The 24,575-nt window shown below is 38.7% G+C and overlaps 3 protein-coding genes across 4 annotated transcripts in view; 1 reads left to right on the top strand and 2 right to left on the bottom strand.

Annotated features, from left to right (window-relative positions):
• LOC126940470 (peptidyl-prolyl cis-trans isomerase NIMA-interacting 4-like) overlaps window positions 1–24,575 on the bottom strand; it is a 1,058,238-nt gene that overhangs the window by 437,736 nt on the left and 595,927 nt on the right. The window lies entirely within an intron of this gene.
• The window catches only part of WDFY2 (WD repeat and FYVE domain containing 2), a 177,117-nt gene that overhangs the window by 76,816 nt on the left and 75,726 nt on the right, over window positions 1–24,575 (bottom strand). For both annotated transcript variants that reach the window (XM_050766303.1, XM_050766304.1), the window contains one exon: window positions 9,587–9,660. In XM_050766303.1, coding sequence (XP_050622260.1) covers window positions 9,587–9,660 — 74 coding nt within the window. The remainder of the gene's footprint in view (window positions 1–9,586; window positions 9,661–24,575) is intronic.
• Window positions 15,669–17,070, top strand: HNRNPA1L2 (heterogeneous nuclear ribonucleoprotein A1 like 2). Its single transcript, XM_050766351.1, is given in 2 exon segments — window positions 15,669–16,708; window positions 16,711–17,070. Coding segments are annotated over 2 exon segments (1,068 nt in total). The 5' UTR covers window positions 15,669–15,766; the 3' UTR covers window positions 16,837–17,070.

Genomic DNA, 24,575 nt, shown 5'->3' with positions numbered 1-24,575 from the left:
GAGCAGCTGGAGGAACCTAGAGACAACAGGCAGTTTGACCAATCTAAGGCTTATTGCAACAATCCAAGTAAACCTGCAAGAGATGGAAATTTCAAAAGTACTCTTGGGAATAGACAAAGAAGGCCAGAGTCTGGAGACAGGTCTGAGCTAAGTCAGCAGGCCATGGGCACTGATACCATAAGGTTAAAGGGAAAATGCGGGTCTTATTTCTGGTTGGGGTTACTCATTGATGTCATTTACTGAAGGAAGAGAGAAGAGCATATTGCGGGGGAAACAGAATTATTTCTATTTAGAATATGCTAAACTGGAATGCAGTCTCGGGCTATGGGCCACAGTCTTGAGAACTGTAGGTATAGGATAATTAAACCACAGATGTAGATCACCAAAAAAAAAGAGTAAGCAGCAGGAGGGCAGAACCTTCAGGAGCCTCACATCAAAGGCTCTGACTGAGAAAGAAGAACCAACAGAAAAATCTGGAGGTAACTCAGAGTTTACTACACTTAAAAAAAAAAACCACACACACACCAAATACTCAACCATGATATAACTCAATCCACTGGAAGGCATCTTTTTGGCTCCTTTCTTTTCCTACCCATAACAATAGCTCTGGGCTGAAGAAGCTACCCTAATGTTTCACTTCTCTCCAATCCAGGAAACAAGCTGGACTTGCATAATTGCTGCAGATGGAAAAGCTCTTCTGTTCTTTGTGCCAATACGGTTAGAAGTCTTTTTGCAACTATGTAATTTGTTCCAATGAGCTTAAGGTCTAATACTAATGGCTGTCTTCCTATACTAAATGAGTACATATTTATAAAAATGTAAAACATTCACTGGTAACTGAGAGAAGAGCTATTCCTCCACCTGTAACGAGGTGAAGCTGCAGGAAAGTGAGGTGTAAAGCCTGCATTCAAAGCTTAGTACAGGAGGAGCAGTAAATAAACAGGGAAGGGCACACATCTTGGAAAGAAAAACTACTCAGGTTTCCACCAGCCTGGATCACTGTAGCATCCAACTACAGCTAAGCAAAGACACACAAGTCCAGCATTTAACCCCAGCACTAAACCCCAGAGACTAGGACATACCTAATACCACTTCCCTCTCTGCTAATGTAAGCATCAAGGCAGCAAGGGGGAAGGCTTTTGCCAAGACTGCCTGAGATCACACAGTAGGTGGAGCAACACCAGGTAACAGCAGTTCCGCAACCCCAGGGGCTATAAAAGAATGACTGCTTCCTTCATGCATTTTGGCTCTTGTGAGTTCTCAAGCTTTACAGCAAAAGAATAAATGTCAGATGGTTCCCTGGAAGATATATTTCATGAGTCTGCTGTTGTCAAGGTACTCTTGAGAGGAATGCCTTCAAAGGTGAGTAACAGTAAAATGCCACACACCAGTCCATCTGGGCTTGAAACCTTGCAATACAAAATGACAGTGACATGGGAACCATGGTTCACCTCTAGTTTGTATAAAAGATGAACTCAAAGTAAAAATCAGCAAAATATTTGTGTATACAGAGAATATTCTCAAATGTGTAGATGGAAATGGTTAAGAAAAGAATTTTGATACCAAAAGAATTTTTAAATCATTGATTTTAAAAGTTGTAGGACCACAGATGGCTCTCTGGACATTGGTCTATAAAATCCAAATTCCTAAAACAATAGAAAGCAATTTAACCCTTAATGGCTTGCAATTTTTCCTTCTTCCATACTCTCAATCCACGAAAATAAGGGAGTCACTTGTGATGACAAATTTGCTCCATCTTCTCCAGTCATCCATTCAGAGCATCTCGAGTACTCTCTACATCTCTCCAAGCCCAACCCGTTTTCTTGAGGATGATGAAGATCAAAATGGCAACAACTTGGGTAGGAAACTCCTTTGCAGAAAAAAGGGTGTCCGTATCAGACGACAGTACATGTCTTGCAAATCACTGGTAAATTCCTGTGATGCAACAGCAAAGACTAAAGATGGGGCCAGAAATAAGTTGAATCGTCCTAAGGAATATGCCACGACTAAGACATTTCCTCCCCTTGGAACTGGCCCACTAAATGCTCATGACATAGACTTTAACCAAGGCTTCCTAGTTACTGCAAATGGAGGATGCTGCCACTGATGATGATAATGACACTGACAGGAGCTAATATTTACGGAGCATTTGATACATACAGGGACTGTTCTAAGAGCTTTTCATGTATATATCAGACAGTCCTGATAACAACCCTATAAAATAGGTACAACTATTATTCCCATTTTACAGATAAGGAAACCGAGACACAGAGAGTAAAGCAACTTGCCCAACGTGACACAACTTGAGGGGGGTAGAGGCAGTCTGATACCAGGGCTTGTGCTCTGAACCTCTATATAATATCAAGTCCATAAACTATATTCACTCACTTACTTGATCATTAATTCAGTCTATAAATATTTACAGAGTACTTAGAAATTCATGGACATTGTACTGGGTGCCAGATTGTAACTCAGTCAAGTAAACACAGTCCCTGCCTTGTGGAGTTTATGCTGAATATATGCCATTAATAAAATAATTACATCAGTTATTATTCCAGGAGAGATAGATTATTTAGATATAAGGTTCCTAGGACAAAGGTAAAGTAACTTGGAACATAATACCCTCATCAGTTCCCAGCCATTGCCTTTCTGAAGTGTAGATGTGCTGTGTTGATGTGGCCAAGATAACTTCTGTAGATACTATATAAATTATTTCAATCCACCACTCACTCTACTGAATCTCTTCAGTACCTAACTCAAAATGCAGAGCAATCTGGGTGCTCCTACGGGTATTCACACTACAGAATTAGTCTAAAAGTTGGTTCAAGAAGGCCTTTCAAAATTCACAACTGCAATGGAAGTGCAACAAAATTAATCTCAGGTCAAAAAATGCTCTTGGTATCTGCATTCAAGACTGCTTGACCAAGTTTTTAGATAACATGTAGGTGCTGAGCAAAAGATGACAGGGCTACACGTACAATGACATAACTGAGGGAGAAGGTGAGTGTTTGAGAGATCTTGGATCCACACAAATACCAAGGGCACAGTAAGTCCTACAATACAGCAAGAGTTTTCTTTGATAAAACCACCTTCAGCAAATGATATTAAATGAATAAATAGTAAGCAACCGGAATGTCAACACTCTAAGACTATTTTTCTGCTAAGCATAGCTCCACACCTATAGCATTAAAATTAGCACATATTTTCATATATTATATATGTAATATATATGTTTAAATTCATTGTAACTTAGCACAAGCTCAGAAGAAAATGCCTACTTAACACTGTGTAAAATGAACTCCTCACATTAGGAAGTCCAGTGACTCAGAAGGATAAAATGACTCAGAAATGCTGGTCTTCTATGGTAGAAACCATGGCATAATGACAGAATCACAAGCTAGTGTAAATAACGGCAGGGTTATGTAACAGTTTAAAAGGAGGAGGCCCCATAGATTCCATGCGCACATTTCTCTGGACACAGAGCTTCCTGAAATTTTCTTCAAATTCACCTTCTATGTCTTCTTTATTAGGATATTATTCATAAATGGTATCACACTAGAAATCCTGGAAAACAGAAAATTTCAGAAGCTTTCTCCTGTAAGTACAAAACTTGGAATGCATCATGATGATTGATGAGTGAGAGTCTACTATTACACTGCTGTTTTGAAGCTGATTAAGGTGTACAGTAACTTGCTTGGGTACGGCTGAAGTGCTTTATTCAGAGGCCATTTGTCATTGCCGTAGAACATGACCTTACCATTTGGGTTCAGTTCCCCATAGGCTCATTATAATTCATGGGAATAAACAACTCATCCAAAACTCCTTGTTAGATTAAATGTGAAATTCCCGCCCCCAACCCAACACATATTTTTTAACAGTGGCTGGATGCACAGAATAACACAAGCTCCCTCCTAATTCCCTAGTGAATACCCTAAGGTAATTCCTTGCAGCTGAGCTGTCCTACTTGTATGAAGAAATTGGCCTGGTATAATATAAATAAAATTTGTCTAGGGCTCAGGGAAGTCCTAACTCTGCCACCATTATCCTGACATGGGGCCTATTCAAGATATCACTTAATCTAGAGGAGAGTGGCATTAGCTGCAGAAGATCCTTTCAATTATATTTTCCTATCTCCCACAAGAGGATTTTGAATCATCTTTTTTTTAATATCCTTGGATACTTCTTCCTGAAGACATCATGTCTCACATTGAGAAAACTGTTTCCAAATCAACTGCTCTAACACTGTTAGAGAAACACAGTAGATACAACATTACCAGATGTGCTGAGTTAAACAGTATCCTCTCAAAATTCATGTCCACCCAGAACCTCAGAATGTGACCTTATTTAGGAAACAGGGTCTTTGCAGATGTAACTAAGACAGGATCATACTGGATTGGGGGAGACCTAAATCCAATGACTGGTGGCTTTATAAGAAGGTCACGTGGAGCTGGGCACAGTGGCTCACACCTGTAATCCAGCTACTTGGGAGGCTGAGGTGGGAGGATCCCATGAGCGTAGGAATTCAAGACCAGCCCAGGCAACATAGTGAGAAGTGATCTATGAAAAAAGTCAAAACATTAGCCAGGTATGGTGGTGAACATCTGTAGTCTCAGCTACTTGGAAGGCAGAGGCAGGAGGATCACATGAGCCCAGGTCTTTGAGGCTGTAGTGAGCTATGATCATGCTGCAGCACTCCAGCCTGGGCAACAAAGCAAAACCCCCTTCCTAAAACAAACAAACAAACATCCGTGAAATGAGCCAAGCATGGTGGTGCACACTTATAGTCCCATCTACTCCAGAGGCTGAGGTGGGAAGATCACTTGAGTCCAGGAGCTCAAGTCTGCAGTGAGCTATGATTGCACCACTGCTCTTCGGTGTGGGCAACAGAGCGAGACTCCATGTTTTGTTTTGTTTTTAAAGGAGTCCATGTGAAGACATAGAGACACAGAAAGGAAGGCAATGTGAAGATGCAGGCAAGGACTGGAGAGACACATTCACAGGCCAAGCAATGCCGAGCATTACTAGCAAGCACCAGAAGCTAGGAAAAAGCAAGGAAGAATGCTCTACAGCTTTCAGAAGGAGCATGGCCCCCTTGACACCCTGAGTTCAGGCTTCCACGCTCCAGAATCGTGAGAGAAAAACTGCTGTTTGAAGCTACCCAATCTGTGGTACTGTGATGGCAGCCCCAGGAAACTAACATATCAGGTAACCCACAGGAACTAACGGTAATGTATACCGTAAGAGTATAATAATCACAATCACAAGAACTACCAAAACAACAATAAATCCATACACAGTCAATGTCAGTTAGTTTTAGACAATAATCACTATTCTGAATGCTAACCATTTATAGATCAATCTTCTCATCCCAATCAAACTTCCCGTAACACATACATGAGATTCATCTTCAGAGAACCGAGATTTTACCATTTTAAGGCCTTTTTCAAAAAATCTTCAATGACCATGCATTTATCTTAGCAAGATATATATATATATATATATCCACCCTATACTATCCTATAGCAATTACTCAGTAGGGTTGGTGAAAATTAGTTTAATGGAAATGCTTTACTTCTGTGTTGACATTTACTCATCAGTCATTTATCCCCTTTAAATATGGTATGAAGTCTTGGAGTGGGATGGGGAGAATCTTCCATGTTACGGATCCACTACCTTTACGTTACATAACGCTTACTACTCATCCTGAATCAAGGCTTTCACGTTATCCCATTAATCCTCTTACCAAATTGGTTTATTTCTCTCCAAACATGTTTGGTCCTTTGGTACCTCCATGGTTTGGGCGTTTTTTTTCCCCCCACTCCATTAATTTTGTCTGAAATACCTTACTTTCCTATCTTTAGCTAATCCAATCCTAGCCAGTCTTCTAAATCCAGTTCATATCCAGGGAGCCGTCCTAGACCATTATCTCCCATTGTCTTCTGACCTCACTGCTTTGCCAACATCACACTCACTGGTGTACCGGTACTTCTGCTATTATGTTTACTCTGTGTTACTTATTTCATGATTTCATTTTTCATAAAAATGAAAAATGTCTCCCTAACTGAAATATAAAGTGTCTGAGACCCAGAAGCCACACTATGTTAGAATTGAGCATAACCTTTTGTACAGAGCTGATATTTAAATATTTGTTAGTTGGCTAGAATACATGTGACATAAAAATGGAAAGTTTAAAGTGCCACTTCAGCATGAATAGCAGTTAGCACAATCTGACTAACCTCTCTCAATATTAAAACAGAAGACATTTCTGAAGAAGGTCAAGACAAACTAAACTATTGGCATAAATTTTTCCCCTACAGAAGGTCATTCTATTTTGAAAAACATTTTGAATGGTAATAATACTGTACAAATAAACTATCTTCAGAATTTAAGCAATTGCTTATTACAATCAGCTATATTAAATAATAATAGCGTTTGTACTTCAGTCAATAAACTAACAAATTATTCATTGAGTTCCCAATTTGTACAAGGAGCCACAATAAGATCTACCAGAGGAGAGATGAATAAAAGACCAGCCAACTCTTCAACACCTAACAGTTTAACGGAAGAGACAGACTTAAACATTGTGTGAAGCAAAGTTAAATACGCAATACAACATAGCTAACCCACTGAGTACCGTGTGTGACTCATTTCAATTGGTAGGGCTCAGGAACCATCTGCCAAAAATAAAAATACAAACAAAAAGATAACATTTGAATGAGGTGGGGAAGATAATTACAACTTTGTAGACCAAGATGGCAAAGCAGGATTCTGGGCTATATGCAGAAAGAGCAAAAGGTATAGGTAGGAAAATTTACTCTCACCCCATATCTTTACCTTCTCTCAGCAGATGACCTTGCCTGCTACCTCCCAGGAAAAAATAAAAGGCATTCCTCTCCTATATCGCAAAACTGAATGACATTTCTCTCTCCTTTCCTGCTCTCTCAACTGTCCCCATTCTTTCCCACAGCTAACTTTTCCAAACTGTTCAGGACCCTCTTGCTGCTTGTCTCCTGCCAGATCTTGCTCCAGTGCTCACGTTCTCTCTCCTGCTCTTTGTGGCCACATTTTTGAAAGAATGGTCTCTATGTCTTATCTCTACTTCATCTCTAATTCACTATTCAGCTGCCTAAGTTTAACTGTCTCCTATATCTTACACAATGTGTTATTTTTATTCAGTAAAATAAAGTGAAATAATGATGTTACTTTCTGATTTTACACTTTCTTAGTTTTAAAATAAGTTAACCACTATTTCTTCTTAAAATTTATTGGCTATAACCAGGAAACAGAATATATACTCTCTGACTAGGATTTCTCATGTCTAAAAAGTAAATTATTAAAACAGCTGAGACTAAGTATTTTCAGTAAAGAGCCTGTTACTGTATTGATTAATGAGAATTCTGAACCTTAAACATGCTGTTCTCTCAGTGTATCTTTCCCTAAGTCAGAACTCTTTCTAATTCTGTAGATGAGAAGAGGTAGGGTGTGCAATTCATCTTCCTCAACAATACAAAGGAAGTACTTTTAAGGAAATTATTTCATATAAGCCAGGGTCCTCAATCTTTTTCAGAAGATTGGAGTAAGTTAAGGTTTGATATCTCAGCCCTATACTGACATACTTGGAAAGATGGACCCTGACTGATGCTCTGCTTCCCTGGCAGTTTCATTTACTAAAAGAATAATGGCTAAGATGGTTTCTCCTCTTATATACAATAAATAGCTAGAATTCTCCATAACTTACTTTGCTCATCTTTCTTGCCTTCAAAGCCAAATTAATCAGTATCCATTAAGCACCTACACTAACCTCAAAAGTGCAACAAACCACTCCTATGTTAAATAAACCTAAGTTTTTCCATGGACAGTAAGTGTTAACGCAAACTATCCTATAACTGTTGGGCAATGGAGGGATCTCTGTTCATCTTCTCATATTTCCTTTGTAATGAACACTTCAAAAGTCCATTGAAAAATCTAATGATCTGCCTTTATCTTTTAAAAATAAATTTATCTCATACACTCCCCTCCCTTTAAAAACAGCTCTCCTCAAAGTAGACAATTTTGTATCATAAACTTCTATCTACCTAAGAAACAGAGTTTACAGATCTATCAAATGTATTAGATATTACAGAAATTTCATAAATACTTGTCACTAGGCTGACTTATATTTAACAATATTGTTAATAGTCCCAGAAAGGGCACCAAGCAAATGTTTTGACTAGAGATCAAATAGAAAACTTCAGGTCCACTAACATTTGTAGGGGCTGGGGCAGGATTACAAATGGAGGCCCACACTCCATGTTTACATATTTAAAAGTTACAAGTCCAGTTGAACTATTAAATAAAATATGGTCTCATCCTCCAGTCTTGACAAATACACCCTCCAACAGCTGGAGGTACAGGTTCAAACTCAAAGTTCTTAGTTTCCTTGAAGTTCCATGCCATATTGTGGTGACACAGGGGGCCAGCCCACCCCCTTCTCTTTCCGTTCCCAGTTTTGTCAAGACTTTGAGGGGCCTTGCACTCAAGTGTGGACATCCTGTCTACTGCAAACTGCTACCTCTTTGCCACCTCTCAGGCCTAAGAGCATATTCACTGGTTTTATCTTCCTAAGGACACATTTAGGAAAAATGTCAGTGAAGAGTCTGGAAGCAGGTTCTGAGCAGTTTGGGGCAGGAAATTCCAGGGTCTTGGTAGGGGGAGGATGGAGTGGGAGAGAGGGAGGATGGAATGGGAAGAGGGAGGACTTGGGCTGATCACATATATCCCCCTGAGCCCTCAGATTCTTCACCCTATGGGGAAGTGTGAGCAGAGCAGAGCCTTCTAATTCATAGGTTCTGAAGCAGAGTTTCTCTTCGCCCAGGACTAAAGGCAACACTGGATAATTTACCAAATGGAGAATTTACCAAATCAGTCTTGTTATTAGTTAATATACTAGTTGAAATTTAATATGTAGAAAGATTAAGTAGGTAAATAAAAGTTAAAATTCCAATCTTTAATCACTTCAGTTCCCCAAACATCTGCAATCAAAGGGTCTAATATTTATGTGGATCTATCTACAGACTAAACCTAGATTCTGTGCTTTTTTTCACAATTTCATATAAATTTACAGCATTCTATTCAGATGCTAGAGGGAGCTGGAAAAAACAAGAAGCAGAAGGAACAAAGAAAGAACACAGAGTATCAAAGACAAGATCAGACATGCAGACATAAGGGAAAGCATTTTCTTCCTGTTCTGTTGCTTATGTGGCAAAGTTTAAGGCACCATGATTAACCATCTGATTAAAGCCACTAGCATCACAGCTTGCTCTCACTAACGCAGATTCATGGAGTTTACTCACTGGCCTCCAATTGCCCCCATCCTCGCCACTCTGACAGGGTAGGTCAAGCTGAACCTTGTCAGCATTTAAGTGGATACTGATGATAGCTCTCCCTACATTAGAATCTCTTACCTCACCATAATTTGCTACGCTACAACTTTTATGCTACTTAGCAAGAAAATTATTCTGTTAACTTGAAAAAACTAATAAATACATACACATACTCCACAGGAAGGGAAGTATTTCAACTGGAAATCTTATTTATGTGTACTTACTGAGATTGTACCATTGTCTAGACCTATGGACAGTCTTCTTGTTTCCGGGTTAAAAGACATGCATGAACATGGAGCTGAAAGAAATGAACATGTTGATGAAATTAACAAAACCATGATTCTCATCGATTCAGGAGTGCCTAACTAGCTAAAAGTGTGGGGTTGTATTTTCCCCACTATCTCCTGGAAAACATTTCATTTAACACCCACTCACCAAAAAATAAAAACAGTAATTTTACAGCTACCCCATAGTTGTTCAGTTATCCTTTTAATGAATATAACAAATAAGATATTCTCAAACTGGGCAAGTTCCAAGGGGCTTGGTCTTGGCTGGGTCTGTCAGTATGGAGTCTAAATTTGCTTGACTAGATTAACAATACTTTGTGCTGTGTAAGATTTCTGTTACCACTCTCTCTGTACCACTCCAATTCCATCTTAAACAGAAATAACCTATCCTTTCTGAACTAGACAAACAAAAGAAAGATCTTATTATACCTCCACCCTACCCACCCACATACAGACACATACACACATGAGTACAGAAGTCTATTTTTTGATTCAGAATTGATTTGGGGCGTGTGAATTAACAGGAGTTTTTTGCTGTTGGCCTTTGGGGGTGTGCTGGAGTCTGCTGATTGAAAATGACTAAGAAGGATTTGTCTCAATCTAAAAAAGAACCAACTCATCATAGGGCTAGGCACTGTAGGAAAGAAACCAGGTGAGTCAGTACACCCAGGCCTGGACTGGGTCTCCCTGTTCCGCAGGACTGACTGCCTGAGTACACCTGAGCCTAAGTAAATTAAGTATGCTTGGAAGCCACGTGTGGTCAACAAGTGCTTACCAAACAGTCGGCTCCCAGGCCCCTGCCTTCTCTACCTATGCTTGCTCCTAACTGCTCCCACTAAATAGGGGGTCTTTTGACAATTCACCCAATACTGAAATATTTAATAGTTGTTCTGAAGAGCCCAGCACAGTTTTTATATGTCTCCCTTCATATTCACAGAAGCCATGTAGATCATGAACTACCTATTATCATAATCACAATCAGCATCAAGTATTTTTTATTCCTACTTTTCACAGTTATGATTAGATGTTTTACCCAAGGTCACACAGGAAACAGTTGGAGAAGGTTCAAAGACATCATTCAAACATACAGTCCCATTTTCAAACAACCTACTTAGATTATTTTTAAACGAAAAAAGAACTTCAAGTTCTACTGACAGTCACTTCATAAACATATCACTTAGTAACATATTTTTCATTCTCTATAAAACGACCCTGAATAAAACAACAAAAAGATCTTCTAAACTGCATATTCACTTTTTTCTAATTTTCTATGATATATCCAGAAAATAAAAACATACTAAAAAGAACTTCCCCCTAAAACTTCCACCAGTACAACAGACTATCTTCTTTCTACTTAGCTACAAAATAAAACCAGATTCCCAAGAGCACACTGCTGAAAACAGCATTCAAATGATATTTAATGCACTGCCCTAAGAAAGTCAGTTTTATTGCCCTTGATTTGTAAACTATGTTGGCACAATTTCTATACAACACTAAGATGCCGGGCCTCATAATCCCATAACATGTGTGCAGAATTAAAATCTAATAATCTCATGGAACATTAACATGTTAGCTGAAAAAAAATCTAAAGAAAAAATACACTGGGATTACAACTGTGTAAAGTACATACACACATAAGTACAGGATACATGGAAAGACTATTCTTGTGTTCAAATGACAAGATTATTTCTATAACACTGTCTTTACTCTTATTTTGCCATTCCTGTTAAAATGAATTTTAAATATCTCATAATTTATGAAGATGTAAGTATGATCATATGAAGCAAAACTCAACTGCAACCCCAAGGGGCTAGTGACTAGCCAGGAACAACCTTATCATTTAGCTGCCCACTTGACCATCTAAAAGTATTTCCTGTGTGATTTCCTCCAAAGTCCATATCCAGTTATGCTATAATTAGAAAACCCACTGAACTTTGAATGTGATTTAAAATACTTTTTTACAACACTGCATAGGCTACTCTTAAATCTTCATTGCCATTCCCTTATTCCTTGTTTTTTCCCCAATTTCCTATGTTTCTTGTTATTCTTTTGAGAAAAATTTATAATCTTTACTATGTTCAAGGCAAGTCCTACAATGATATATAAGGTATTATTGCTGCCATCAAGGAATTAAAAGAATTTATAGATTGTGAAACCAATGGTATATAGGAACTGTAAGACAATTTCACCCTATTGGTTCAAATCATTTTATGCATAATAAGAAACACCACCATATTTCAAAGCAAAGAACTGTTCCTATAATAAATGAATTCAGCAAAGTTTCAGAATACAAAGTTAATGCACACAAATCAGTCATTCTGCTATACACCAACAGTGACCAAGCTGTGAATCAAATCAAGAACTCAACTCCTTTTACAGTAGCTGCAGAAAAATACAATAAAATACTTGGGATTCCTAACCCAGGAGGTGAAAGACCTCTACAAAGAAAACTACAAACACTGCTGAAAGAAATCACAGATGACACAAACAAATAGAAACACATCCCATGCTCATGGATGGGTAGAACCAATATTGTGAAAATGACCATATTGCCAAAAGCAATCTACAAATTCAATGCAATTCCCATCAAAATAGCACAATCATTCTTCACAGAACTAGAAAAAACAATCCTAAAACATATGTGGAACCAAAAAAGAGCCCACATAGCCAAAGCAAGACTAAGCAAAAAGAACAAATCTGGAGGAATCACATTACCTGACTTCAAACTATATATAAGGCCATAGTCACCAAAACAGCACGGTACTGGTATAAAAACAGGCACACAGATCAATAGAACAGAAAAGAGAACCCAGAAATAAACCCAAATCCTCACAGCCAGCTGATCTTTGACAAAGCAAACAAAAATATGAAATAGGAAAGGACACCCTATTCAACAAATGGTGCTAGGATAGTTGGCATGCCACATGTAGAAGAATGAAACTGGACCCCCATCGCTCACCTTACACAAAAATAAACTCAAGACGAACCAAAGCCTTAAATCTAAGACCTGAAACCATAAAAATTCTAGAAGATAACATTGGAAAACCTTTCTAGGCATTGGCTTAGGCAAAGACTTCATGACCAAGAACCCAAAAGCAAATGCAGGCTGCCCGCAGAGGCTCACGCCTGTAATCGCAGCACTTTGGGAGGCTGAGATGAATGGATCACTTGAGGTCAGGAGATTGAGACCAGCCTGGCTAACATGGTGAAACCCCATCCCTACTGAAAATACAAAAATTAGGTGGGTATGGTGGTGCACACCTGTAGTCCCAGCTACTTGGGAGGCTGAGGCACGAGAATCGCTTGAACCCAAGAGGCAGAAGTTGCAGTGAGCCGAGATGGCACCAACAAAAACAAAGATAAATAGATAAGACTTAATTAAACTAAAAAATCTTCTGCCTAGCAAAAGAAACAATCAGCAGAGTAAACAGATAACCCAAAGAGTGGGAAAAAAAAATCTTAGCAATTTATACATCCAACAAAGGACTAATATCCAGAATCTACAAGGAACTCAAACAAATTAGCAAGAAAAAAAACAATTCCATCAAAAAGTGGGCTAAGGACATGAATAGACAATTCTCAAAAGATATAAAAATGGCCAACAAACATGAAAAAATGCTCAACATCACTAATGATTAGGGAAATGCAAATCAAAACTGTAATGCAGTACCACCTTATTCCTGCAATAATGGCCATAATCAAAATTCAAAATATAATAGATGTTGGCATGGATGGGGTGAAAAGGGAACACCTCTGTGCTGCTGGTGGAAATGTAAACTAGTACAACCACTATGGAACACAGTGTGGAGATTCCTTAAAGAACTAGAAGTAGAACTACAATTTGATCCAGAGATCCCACTACTAGATATCTACTCAGACAAAAAGAAGTCGTTATACGAAAAAGATACTCACACACGCATGTTTATAGCAGCACAATTCACAACTGCAAAAACATGGAACCAGACCAAATGCCCACCAATCAACAAGTGGATAAAGAAATTGTGGTGAACCATGGAATATTACTCAGCCATAAAAAGTAACAAAATAATGCCATTTATAGCAACCTAGATGGAATTGGAGACCATTATTCTAACTGAAGTAATTCAGGAATGGAAAAGCAAACATCACATGTTCTCACTCATAAGTGGGAGCTAAACTATGAGGATGCAAAGGCATAAGAATAATACAGTGGACTTTGGGGACTTGAGGAAAGGGCGGGAGTGGGGTGAGGAATAAAAGACTACAGGTTGGGTAGAGGGTACGCTCGTCGGGTGATAGGTGCATCAAAATCTCAGAAATCACCAGTAAAGAACTTATTCATGTAACCAAGAACCACCTGTTCCCCAAAAACCTACAGAAATAATAATAATAATAAAAGACTGCTTCTATAAATGAGCATAAACAAAAGAAATCTGAGCAGAAATCTTACTGTTCTACAACCCATATGCCTGAACCCAAGATGTTCTAGACAGGGGAATGTCAGAGTTTGAGAGCATTAGCTCCCAGGCACATCCAAAGGCATAATCACCACTTCAAAGAGGCATTCTGGGAAAACACCAGGCAAACCTCTGTGTGTGTGTGTGTGTGTGTGTGTGTGTGTGTGCGCGCGCGCGCACATGTGCACGCAACAGGTGAGACGTACAACACTCCTCAAACCATTTTCCAACTGTGACACTCCCACAGGAACAGGCCTTGGATTGACCCCGGTAGGTCCAAAGAAGCAGAGAGCAGATTCAAAAGAATATTGATGCCCAGATTTGTTGTTACAATAAAGTCTTCCTTTTCTTTTATGAATTAGAAAGGTAAACAGATTGACACAGAGATTCTTCTAACTTCAACTCACCAGAAATTAACAAAAAAGCAACTAAAAAAGCTAGTGCTATGGCCCATACAAAATGGGCTCCCAGCCATGAAAGACAAATATCAAAGGGGCAAACCTGTCTGGGGAAGGAAGAGACACTAAAGTAAAGGTAACTACGACCCAATGGCAAAGGGGATCCTTTGGCAGGAAGAATAACGGGAAGCGACAAACAAAATATGATTTAAGTACAATATTTTTTGTAGCTAAGTTGTGAAATATAGCTACAAATATTTGTGATGCCTCACAAATGAGAGCTCTGCTTTAAATGCTATAAAATGAATAATTCATAAGACAATAAATAATTGGTCTCTATGAAATCTGAATATGCAAATTACAGGCAAACTGGCTGGAGACTGGTCTACTCTCCACCTTAAAATTACTTTCTCCAAAGGGTGAATGAAGTGCCTGACCAGAACCATAAAATTATAATACAGCTGCCCTCTACTGACTTCCTCTATCAAAACTGTATTCCTGAACTCTAGATGAAATAAATACAGCATGATAGAGATTGTGAAGATATATTTTTCACCCCCACTTTTAACTGTTTCCCCACGAGAATAACCATACAGAATGAAATGTGTAGGGTGATGCCATTTGCCAAGACTTATCACATATATCATGGTATATGTAGGTGGCCTGAGACTTCTTTACTAATCCAATAACTGAAATTCAAGGCCTTGCCACTGGTTTTGTTGACATTATATTCTAGTCTATATTTTCCCCAACATTTTAATTAAAATCTAGGGGAAAAATGATTACGGTTTTTTGGTAAACAGTACAGGACTCATTTTCCATGTTAGCTGAATAAGATTTCCCATCTACCTTTTCTGTTTCAGACTAATGACAGTCAAAAGAAATATAATGGAAAAGTTTTAGGAAGCAATGAAATGCACAAATAAGATAAAGAAGAAACTGTGCAGGTCTATGAGTAATGTAACCTCTTATTCTCTTATATTAGTATCAAGACTTTGGTTCTGACTGGCCTGTCAGTGTCTCACCTTTAAAATTAGATACTTTCTTTCCTTGAATTCTGGGTATTTGGTAAAATAATAAAGAAAGAAAAAGAAATAAGATAAAAGTAAACACTTTCATAACACTGTGTGTTTGGTAAAATGAAGTCTTTGTAACTTAAGACAAATATTCAGCTTAAAATTCAGTGAAAACGAAAATATAGAGATACGTTCGTCAGCTTGCTCCTTTCTGCCCGTGGATGCCTCCGAAGAAGCATCATTAAAGTCTCTCTTCTCCCTGCCGTCATGTCTAAATCAGAGTCTCCTAAAGAGCCCGAACAGCTGAGGAAGCTCTTCATTGGAGGGTTGAGCTTTGAAACAACCGATGAGAGCCTGAGGAGCCATTTTGAGCAATGGGGAACGCTCACGGACTGTGTGGTAATGAGAGATCCAAACACCAAGCGTTCCAGGGGCTTTGGGTTTGTCACATATGCCACTGTGGAGGAGGTGGATGCAGCTATGAATGCAAGGCCACACAAGGTGGACGGAAGAGTTGTGGAACCAAAGAGAGCTGTCTCAAGAGAAGATTCTCAAAGACCAGGTGCCCATTTAACTGTGAAAAAGATATTTGTTGGTGGCATTAAAGAAGACGCTGAAGAACATCACCTAAGAGATTATTTTGAACAGTATGGGAAAACTGAAGTGACTGAAATCATGACTGACCGAGGCAGTGGCAAGAAAAGGGGCTTTGCCTTTGTAACCTTTGACGACCATGACTCCACGGATAAGACTGTCATTTAGAAATACCATACTGTGAATGGCCACAATTGTGAAGTTAGGAAAGCCCTGTCAAAGCAAGAGATGGCTAGTGCTTCATCCAGCCAAGGAGGTCTAAGTGGTTCTGGAAACTTTGGTGGTGGTCGTGGAGGTGGTTTCGGTGGGAATGACAACTTCGGTCGTGGAGGAAACTTCTGTGGTCGTGGTGGCTTTGGTGGCAGCCATGGTGGTGGTGGATATGGTGGCAGCGGGGATGGCTATAATGGATTTGGTAATGATGGAAGCAATTTTGGAGGTGGTGGAAGCTACAATGATTTTGGCAATTACAACAATCAGTCTTCAAATTTTGGACCCATGAAGGGAGGAAATTTTGGAGGCAGAAGCTCTGGCCCCTATGGCGGTGGAGGCCAATACTTTGCAAAACCACGAAACCAAGGTGGCTATGGCGGTTCCAGCAGCAGCAGTAGCTATGGCAGTGGCAGAAGATTTTAATTAGGAAACAAAGCTTAGCAGGAGAGGAGAGCCAGAGAAGTGACAGGGAAGCTACAGGTTACAACAGATTTGTGAACTCAGCCAAGCACATTGGTGGCAGGGCCTAGCTGCTACAAAGAAGACATGTTTTAGACAAATACTCATGTGTATGGGCAAAAAACTCGAGGACTGTATTTGTGAGTAATTGTATAACAAGTTATTTTAGTTTCTGTTCTGTGGAAAGTGTAAAGCATTCCAACAAAGAGTTTTAATGTAGATTTTTTTTTTTTGCACCCATGCTGTTGATTGCTAAATGTAATAGTCTGATCGTGACACTGAATAAATGTCTTTTTTTTAAAAAAAAAAAAAGAAAAGAAAATGAAAATAAAGAGACGCTCCTGTATGGGCAATTAAATTAATGGCCATATAATTTGAAGGGAGGAAACCACAGAAGACACAGCCCTAGACAAAGGGGACCCAAGAGATCAGCATAAAATCTCAGCAGTCAATAATTAAATGGATTAGAGAGAAAGTGACTATTTGCATTTCTAATACTATCTCAAAATTGGTATTTTTAAAATTGCCCTTGTTTATTCAAAAAACATGTACTTAAGAGGAGGAAATCTCAAAATATTTCGATTTGGGAGGAAAGTTTTCTAATTTCTGTTACTTACACCAATAATTCTTTCATTTTATGACTAATGTATTTTCTGTCCTTTGCTGACCTGTTGAACTTTGCTCAAATAAACACAAGTTTCATTGAAGGTTAAGCTGTGGATTTCAAGCACACTGCTTTACAATGCTAAGGGCATTATTTGGCAGGAGACACTAATCTTCCTCATGAGAGGTTCTGGTTCAAACTTTAAAACTAAATAAACAATGGTGACTTCTGCAAATAAAACTTCAGGTGCTAACAGTATCCTGGTGAAGTTGAATGTCAGGATTCCACAAGAAGAGGGTCTTCAATAGAGCTTCCAATGAGCAATACACCCTGACAAAGCAAAAATTTAATTCATGGACACTATTTCATTCAGCCCTGTTTATAATAGAATAATATTTATTAGATTTGCAGTACCTAACACATGTTTTATTTTATTAAGCATACCTATACTTAGGACTTCAATTTTCTAGCACTAAAAACCATTTTACATTTAAATCCAACATTTTATTTACTCTACTAACATTAACTATTTAGTTTTCTTTTTATCTAGGCTCAGTAATATCAGCAAAGTGAATTATAAGTGGTCACTCCCAGACAAGTTTTAAGTTACAGTAAAGTTATCTAACTACACTAAATTTTAAAATGCCCCCTCAGATGAAAATCAAAGAAGAGTATGCTAAATAAATGTTGTACTTAATCAGATTAAATAATATCTAGCATGTTTAGTTTGGATAATCTATGTTTTCCTTCATTTCCATTAAAAATGAGAAGTTCCTCAGCTACCTTTTTCTTCTTAGTAAATACAGATTTAAAAGATCACATTACATTATGGTTTATAAGAATACGAATAGTAAAAACAACAAATTACACATGGTTCCATAATAAAACCTATACCAACAAGAAAGCAATAAATGGATCAATACATTTCACAACCAGGAACCCAGAGGTTTTTTTTGAAATAAGGTATAAATTAAAACAACAGAATGAGCATATCCCAAGTATATACATATTCTCCCAATCTGCCAAGAAATTCTCTCAACTGAGTTAAAGATGTTTAAAAGTCAGGAAAACAATCACCACCTCACAAAAGCAGAACTGCCAAGTTCATAATTCTAAATACCTTTCTATAATACCACTAATATACCCACATGAACTTTCCCCCACTCCAAAACACCCAGCAGAGGCGGTGGAATAAGCATACACCACCTCCACAGTCTAAAGTTACCGAAAGTCCTCCTCACCAATGGGAAAACTAACACTTTAACTCACTTACAAAATAACTCATTTCCATTCCAGATAAAAGCATATACACACATTAATCAACTTAATTTTCCAAATCCCCAATTTTAACTTATCTGTTACCTTAAGATGATGGTCCCAATAAATGAGAAAAATAAACCAATCCAGCTACAACTCCACAAAGTAGCCAATTTTTCCTAATAACTCTGGGTTAATATCAACAATGGCAGTAATATTGTTAAACATCAAGAACCTGAAGGCATTTTACAAATAGTTATTTGGTATATCTAATAACCAAAATATCTTTGCAAATTTGAGAACAAAGATAACAGTTTATTTGTTAGGCTTCAAAGCAGAGAAAATGTGAAGGACTTGCCCAAAGTGATTCAGCAAATTATAGCAAAAATGAAAATCAAATTCCAGTTTCCCACCCAGGCATAGGATCTAACCTACAAGCCATTTTGAATACTGCAATTGAAACAATACATTTTTGGAGGTTGAATTTAATGTAAGTAATAGACTATATTCAAATATTCTTTCCATAGAACTCTTAACTAAGATTATTTATTATTCTTAATGTATTCCCTACCATTTAAAATGGCTTAAAAAGCAGATACAATAAAACCAATAAAACCAAACAATAGAAATAAGCAAAAAGAAGTTATGACTAAAAGTGTGTGTGTGTGTGTGTGTGTGTGTGTGTAAACAGAAAAAAATATTAAAATAAAGATCTGTTAGGAGATTCAGTTTGGTTTCATGTTTCACATTATCGATAATGACAAAGTACCAGGTCCTAGGGCTATTGCTCCCAATCTTTTCTGCCTCATAATACACACAGAAAATTATATTTGTAAAGCCACTGGAATAAACAGAAGAGACTAGCCCTCCCTCCATCCTCTTCTCCACTCCCCTGTTCAGCTAAGGGGATCAGTTCTCATGTTCTAATGTAATCCATTTAGACCACACCAGTAGGCTGTGTCACATAGGCTGGGAAGTTCTGCCTTTGAGACAGCAAAGAGTTCCTGGCCCTCATTCTGAAAAATATTCCACCTTTTTGCTCCTTCATAAAAGGGGCACTGCACATTATGGTAGATGATTACTTCAAAAACAGGCATAAAGCACTTCATATAATGTACACATCAGTGTAAGCTGAGGGCACAATGAATGAAGGCATTTCTGCAGAGGGCTGACACAAAGTGGGAAAACTCCAAATTTAGAGGAATAATCAGACTAACTATCGTTCATGCTGTTCACTACAAATAGCCTTTCTCTCAAACAGGCTTTTGATAAAAACTGGGAAGCAAGCAGTTCAAAATCACATGTTTCAGAGAGGCCTTGAGTTCCTATACTTTAAACATTAACTGAACAGATGGTAGGCATCCATACTTGTGTGAAAACTGAGCGGCCCAACCACACGTCAGACTGGGCAAATGCCATCCCACCAGGCCAAGGCAGAGAACTGGGAAGGTCACAAGGCAGGTCATTTTATTGCTACATCAGGTGTGCCTCTTTATTTGTAACTACCTTTGAAAAAATGAAAAAAAAAAAAAAGTCTTGTTTGGCTTTGTGGAAAAATTTATAAACACTTAGGAGCCAAAGTAAATTCCATTTGCCTGCCCTGGCAGGAACAGAACCCATAGAGGGTTTCCAATTCTCCAACACACCCGACCTGAGGCTCCAGTCCTCTCAAGCCTCCTATTCACAACATCTCTGGCAGCCAAGTTGATCGATCTATTCTCCATACCCAGGGAGAAGTTGGCAATAAATGCCAGGCATGACATCCAATTATCTGATAGAGTAAGAAAAATCTCCAGCTCTTTGCACCACCTCCTGCAAGAGGTTCCTCCGTCACCTCTTGGGACAAAGGTCTGACCCCATGAATGGCAAACCTAGTTGGTAAAGCAAATATGAAATAAATCAACCACAGAAATAGAAATGCTTGTGCTTTTTACATGATTTTTCTCTACAGTGTGATCCAACTATGGTGGTTGTAATTATATCTATTAGAAGCCTGGAACAAATAATCACATTTATGGCTGTAACTGAAACTTCCACTCTTACCCTGAGGGCCTGGTTTACAAGCTCGTGCAGGGTCCCAGATGGGTGTGCTGTAAGTTGATACTGTCACAGGCAATGTGCAGCTACTACATAAGATACACGTATTCTTTTTTGAAAGAATATTTGATAAAAAGCTCTGATGTCTCATTCATCCATAAAAATCAGCTAGCTTATAGCAAACTACGAAACAAGTCAGCAGTCATCCCCACATTCTCTATAGAGAATAGGGTTTAAAATGAACTTTCCATAGGCAGACTTTGTGACCGTGTCCCCATTACGCCTGCTTCCCACATTACAATGCTCACCACACATGATGGTTGGTATTCATTTAATGTCTGCCTTCCCCACCAGACTGTAAACACCACAAAGACAGGAACCCTCTGCCATATTTAACTACTACATCCTTAGTACATCGTACAATGTTGCATGTGGAAGAAACACTTAACATTTGTTGAATGAACTATCCAAAAAAATTAAACAAGATCAAATACTACTTTCTGCTTTCCTTCTTTACATGCCCTCACCTTTCCCAGGCTATGTTAAGCTTAACTCTACTATGTCACCAACAGGGCCATGACTCAGTCTTTTCTCATTAAAGATCACAGAGATCCAGGAAAAACTGAAAGAGTAGGAATTAGGAGGTATACAATGAGGCCCGGGCTTAGTCAAATACTTGCAGTTACAAGTAACAGAAATCTGCTCAGGTGAATTTAGGAACAAATGGGCATATCCAATAAGAGAGAGGGGTATCTTTTGAGCTCAAATAGGCAGAGCCAGGATTCTCAGGGGATTAGTAGGATGAGGAAAATCTTGTGCATCACTTGCTTGGGCTTTCTCTTCATCAGGAGCCAGACGTTCTTCCTTCCCTGCAGATCAGCTTTTTTCCTCTTTCTCCATGCACACAAACACCTCACAGCTCTTAGGTTTATATGTTCCCAGTAAAAAGGCCCTGCCCAGGCTGAGACTAGCATTTCTGCCTCCAAATTCTAAATTCCTGGGAAAATCAGATTGGCCCAGGGACAAACAGCCTTAACCAGGCAAGCTTGGTTTTTCCTGGCTCCCTTCTACGGAGGAGGAGCTTCTCAGAAAAGACTGGATAGGAAGACATCCCACATCCCCATAGCAGTGCTTGTGTTTTTGACCACGATGCGTCTGCTCTTCTTTCTCTTGTCTGCAACTCCCCCAAGATCACTCAGCCTCATCACACTGCCTTTCAAGTTGGTTTCCTGTCATCAAACTTGGCCTTCACTATTTATTCTTTCTCATGCAATGCCTTCCCACTTCCTTCCTTTCATTAAACTTCAAATTCTTCTCAAAGCTATAATGCATTTACTCTCTTACCTGGATCACGACACTGTATTTAAAAGGTATTTTAGGCCGGGCACAGTGGCTCACGCCTGTAATCCCAGCACTTTGGGAGGCTGAAGCGGGCGGATCACGAGGTCAGGAGATCGAGACCATCCCGGCCAACATGGTGAAACCCTGGCTCTACTAAAAATACAAAAATTAGCTGGACGTAGTGGCATATGCCTGTAATCCTAGCTACTCGGGAGACTGAGGCAGGAGAATCACTTGAACCAGGGCGCCAGAGGTTGCAGTGAGCCAGGAATGCACCACTGCACTCCAGCCTGGCGACAGAGAGAGACTCCGTCTCAGGGAGAAAAAAAAAAAAGGTATTTTAATGGACAAAATTAACAAATAAGTCATTTTAATACATGCACAAGAATAAATTCTTGTATACTTGGAATGCTACTTATTATGTAGTAGAATAAACACAAAATACGGTAATATTTGCTTTGTGATATTTATTTTATAGCCTCTGAATATATTGTGCATTTTCACCTATCTGAAACCAGTATCACATAACCATTATTTCCAAATAATACTGAGTAACCTCTTAACAAAACAGCTTTCAATAGGAAGGACTACAAAACAATTCCTGGGAAACTCAAATCTATTTCATGTTCTCTAACTGATTGAAATGTAGCTTATTTCCTTATGCAATAAGATTCTGCCTCTCTCAAGTTAAACAAATCTTAAATTTTTGCCCAGGTCAATTACTATGTCATCTGAATGCATAAGATTCCTAGAAACACCAAAGCCAATTTCTAACCAATTGTGATGAAGATAAGTTTCTTTTTCACCTCTACACAGCAGTAATCTTTTCAATCCATTCAAAAGATTACTGAAATCATCTTGACCATATACATCTTGTTTGTCTGCAAATCCCTGGCATCTAGATTTGTGGCCTGTACACAGTAGATGCACAGTAAACATTTGATTGACTAGCATGTATGCTTACATCCATATAGTTACCAATCAACACTATATATGTGTGGCTTTACATGTGTTCATATAAACATGTACATAGATCATCAACATGTTTGCTATAATGTCACAAGACAATGTTTTCAAACCTTAAAGTATATTCAAATTATCTAGGGTTTGGGTTTGTTTGGTTTTTTTTGGAGACAGGAAGAGAGAGAGGTGGCATCTTGCTATATTGTCCAGGCTGGTCTTGAACTCCTGGCCTCAAAAAATCCTCCTGCCTTGGCCTCCCAAAACACTGGGATTACGGACATGATCTAACCCGCCCAGCCTATCTAGGGATTTTGTTAAATGCAAATTTTGATTGAGTAGCTCTGGGATAGAACCCAAGACTGCATTTCTAATAAGTTCTCAGGTGATGCTGATGCTACTGGCCCACAGATCATACTTTGAATAGCAAAGTAATCCCTTCTTAACTCATTTAGTAGAACACCAAAGGCAAAGTATACAAATAATCACAAGGTCCTCTTTCTCAAAGTTCACGTTCAATCGTAAGGAAACTGGATGATAATCCTCTCAGGGAAACACATCTTTATTATCAGACCAAATCCTTCAATAAGTATTTACTGAGCACCTATGCCAGGTGTAAGAGCTATAGTGACCTTTAGTCATTCTTGCATATAGCTTAATAAATGATGAAAACGCAACTAAAAGCTTCTCTGTATCTCACTGATATCCAAATAAAGAGAGCATTACAGGACGACACCAAAATGTGTATATATTTGTATAGGGGGAAGAGAATGAGTTAGCAATTGCTTAGGATCCTGTGCCTTCATGAAGCTCCTATTAATGCTTATCTCAAGAAGATTCCTTGCTTGCCATCCCCAAATCCCCATCATTGTGCCCAGGTCAGCCTTTCCTATTTGCAGAGTCATGTGAGCTATTGATCTCTGAGGCCAACTTCAACTTGCTGGATTACATACAGCCCTCCCTTATCTCTTACAGTTAGATACTGTGGCAGGTTTGATGAAGAAGCAAGACCAGAAAAAAGACTGGTTATATCATTTAAAAAATAGGAAAAAAGGCTAGGCGCGGTGGCTCACGCCTGTAATCCCAGCACTTTGGGAGGCCAAGGCGGGTGGATTACCTGAGGTTAGGAGTTCGAGACCAGCCTGGCCAACATGGTGAAACCCCATCTCTACTAAAAATACAAAAATTAGCTGGGATGTGCCAGTAGTCTCAGCTACCTGGGAGGCTGAGGGAGGAGAATCATTTGAACCGGGAGGCGGAGTTTGCAGTGAGCCAAGATCTCACTACTGCACTCCAGCCTAGGCAACAGAGGGAGACTACATCTCAAAAACAAACAAACAAACAAACAACAAGAAAAAAATCCTACAGAATTCTCTACTTTTCCATTTATCTAAACCCTCATCACTGCCATGGCTTAAAAAGAAAGTTCAGCTTGATCCCGTAATGTACAACAATATCTTCTAGAAGCAAAACAGGTAAAGGAAGGATATAGTATTCAGAATTACAAGAAGTTTTTTCTACCCACAAAAGGGTTGAATACTTTGTTCAGCTTGGTTGTTATCATCTATTTACTACAAAATTCTAAAGACATGCAAAGCCTCAAAGATAATT

The sequence above is a fragment of the Macaca thibetana genome, chromosome 17 (genome assembly GCF_024542745.1).
Source record: "Macaca thibetana thibetana isolate TM-01 chromosome 17, ASM2454274v1, whole genome shotgun sequence".
Taxonomy (NCBI): Eukaryota; Metazoa; Chordata; class Mammalia; order Primates; family Cercopithecidae; genus Macaca; species Macaca thibetana.
This window is presented reverse-complemented; position numbering and strand designations above follow the sequence as displayed.